At 41.9% G+C, this 3,063-nt stretch overlaps 1 protein-coding gene across 1 annotated transcript; it reads right to left on the bottom strand.

Moving 5' to 3' along the window:
- Positions 1 to 628: 628 nt before the first annotated feature.
- On the bottom strand, positions 629 to 1,742 carry LOC139191166 (secreted RxLR effector protein 161-like). The gene is made up of 2 exons (XM_070811732.1): positions 1,675 to 1,742; positions 629 to 1,169 (listed from the first exon to the last, which is right to left on the bottom strand). Exons 1-2 carry the CDS (start codon positions 1,740 to 1,742, stop codon positions 629 to 631), a joined length of 609 nt encoding a protein of 202 aa, XP_070667833.1.
- Positions 1,743 to 3,063: the final 1,321 nt, after the last annotated feature.

Genomic DNA, 3,063 nt, shown 5'->3' with positions numbered 1-3,063 from the left:
TTCCCAGATTCCTTAGGATTTACACAATCACATTCCTATTCTAAATATGACTGCAACACTCCCCCTTGAGTGTGTAAATACTCAACAAACCATCGCATCAGATATTCAGCAGATAAGGTAGAATAGTTGATGAAGTCATCCGCACAACGGGTGATCACGAGTCTTAAATTTAAGTGAAGTATTCATTTGTAGTAAAACTCACAAAACCTCGCTATGGTAAAACCCAAGACATGGGGAATACCCATAGACTAAAGAGAAAAGTGAGAAGTATGCATAATGTCTAAAACGAACCCCAAACTTGACGAAGGTAGTAAACTCAACGAAGTATGGTCATCCCAGGATGGGTGCCTCATTAAAACCTCGAGGTAGCAAAAACCCAGTGGGAAAAAATGCTCATAATCGTAGGAAAAAGAGTACATTAAGATCATGTGAGTATGCTTCTAGATACTCCCCCTGAGTTAGACATAACTTCTAAATAAGAGAACTACAAGCGATTCAACTCAGATAATTTACGCATACCGATTCCTTGGATGAGCTTCTGAAATGTAGACTTGGGCAATGACTTTCTCAAGAGATTGGCCAGGTTGTCCTGGGAATGGATTTGCTTGACTTCAATGTTCTGATGCTGCTACTGGTATGAGTAAAAGAACTTCGGCGCTATGTGCTTGGTATTGTCTCCCTTGATGTATCCCTTATTTAGCTGCTCGATACATGCTGCATTGTTTTCAAAGATCGTCGTTGGAAGGTCAATGACTGATGTAAGACCGCTAGTGCTTCGAATATGTTTCATAACTTCTCTCAGCCAAAAGTACTCACGCGATGCTTCATGCAGGGTGAGAATCTTATTATGGTTAGACAAAGTAGCAACTAGCATTTGCTTGGTAAACCTCCAAGATATAGTAATGTCTTCAACGGTAAAGACATAACCCATTTGAGAATGTGCTCTATGTGGATAAGACAGATATCCAGCATTTGCGTAACCAACAAGGCAAGAATCAATTCGAGGGCCATAGGGGGCAGCAACACTTGGAGATTCACGGATATAGAACAAACCCAAATCTGTAGTACCTTTAAGGTAACGGAAAATGTCTTTAACACCAATCCAGTGCCTGCGTGTGGGCGCATTGCTGTATCTAGCCAATAGATTCACAGCGAAGGAGATGTCGGGTCTAGTACATTGAGCAAAGTACAATAAAGCCCTAATTGCATTTTGTTTGTACCATATTTAGGGCCTCCGTATTTAGACCTCGTATAAATACTCGGGGACTCAAATGTAATTATGTAATAAATGAAGGGGAAAATATGTAATAAGTGAGGAGCCCTTATTCTATAAAAGGACTCATCATTCTCATCATTAGAGGAGGTCAAGGTTTAGGCCATGAGAAGAGAGAAAACATCTCAGAGAGGGCAAACATAGAAAATAGGCTAGAGAGCACACTGCCTCTAGCCTTCTTGTATATTCACCATTCAGAGTGAAACAATATCAACATCAGTGTGGACGTAGCCCAAACATTGGGGTGAACCACGATACATCTTGTGTTCTTTACTTTCTTACAGATTCACGGTGGAATTTATGTTGTTCCAAGACCCTTCCGGTTTTGTGCATCAACATTTGGCGCCGTCTGTGGGAAACGACACGAAAAGCTATGTCGGTTCTCTCTCAATTTTTCATACCTCCACCATGAATCTGCAGAAACCCAAGAACTGAACAACCTAACACCCACACTCAGAGACACAGCCATTCAATCTAGAGAGAGAAAGAGAAACTCAAGCACAAGTCACAACACTGGCCCAAGAACCTCCGTTTTTATTTGCTTTCTCACTCTCTCTCTCGGTCTCTGCTTATAAAAAAGCCCCAAAGATTCTCTATTTTTCTTTTTAAAGTCCTGATTCTTTTTCCTTTTTTTAAGGTCGAGCTATCTCTCTCGATCACTATAACAACCATGGAGAACAGGTGATGGATGACAGGTCTGCAACTCTTATCCTCTAAGTAATCTTTATCATATCATCTCTTGATCAAGTGATGAATAATTAGTAATTCGACCACATGCTGGGGTGGACGAAGAAAATCAACCTTGAAATCAATGGCGTGGATGGCTCCGAGGCTAACCCTCTCTCCTCCCACCTGACAACTCGATGATCTCAAGTTTTTGATTCCCACTGGCCCGATGTCTCAGTATCATGATCTCACATTCACTCGATCCACTCCTCCACCACCATCAACAACTGCATCGATGACCCGAAAGGCGTTTTCAAATCCGAATTTGGACTCAAAGATCCAGTTTCAGGCTCTTTCCGATGCACTGAACCTCACACTCGATCGTCTCGCTCACCATGGTCAAGACCTTCGCTAGACTCGCCGAGTCTATCTATTCCGACGGCAAGCCTATTTCGTACGACAGCAAAGGGAATAATATGCAGGTGGTAAACTACTATGGACACCCACTTGCCTGCCTCCGTGCTAATCTAGTAATTTGTGAAAGAAGAAGAAAAAAGCTGTGTAGTGCAGGTGTAGCCAAGTAATTAAAGAGCATATATTCTGACCAGCAGTTGAGCTTGCTTGCTCCACTCCATAAATTTCTAACTAAGAAAGAAAGTGCTTGTGTTTCTTCATCGTCCCCAGCATGCGGCCTCGTAGATATGCCTTCGGGAGGGCTGACGAGGCCACCCACTATGACTCCATCAGAGCCACTTTAGCTGAATTTGTTGCCACTTTCATATTTGTTTTTGTGGGGGAAGGCTCTGCTTTTGCTCTTGGGAAGATCTACAAGGATAGCGGCACATCAACATCTGAGCTGATAACCATAGCTCATGGAGAAACTGCCTTTTCTGAAAAAGCCACAGGAAAAGCAACGAAGGAAATCATTTCTATCACACTTATCTATCTTTAATCATTCCAGACACAGGGATCCCACCTCCTGCGAATACCACCATGTCCACTTTCCACTTTCTGAGAAAGCTACAGGAAGACCCAGGAGAAAGATAAGCTTCCTTGCAAATATTATTATTTAATAGTTTATTATTTACCTTTAATGATATTCTATTACCTATCTTTAATCATTC

The sequence above is a fragment of the Malus domestica genome, chromosome 14 (genome assembly GCF_042453785.1).
Source record: "Malus domestica chromosome 14, GDT2T_hap1".
NCBI classification, from domain to species: domain Eukaryota; kingdom Viridiplantae; phylum Streptophyta; class Magnoliopsida; order Rosales; family Rosaceae; genus Malus; species Malus domestica.
This window is presented reverse-complemented; position numbering and strand designations above follow the sequence as displayed.

Coding starts and splice junctions, on each gene's coding strand:
- LOC139191166 (XM_070811732.1), bottom strand. CDS start 1,742: ATGGCTGTGTCTCTGAGTGTGGGTGTTAGGTTGTTCAGTTCTTGGGTT. Junction 1,170..1,674: donor TCTGCAGATTCATGGTGGAG/GTATGAAAAATT, acceptor TCAATGTACTAG/ACCCGACATCTCCTTCGCTG.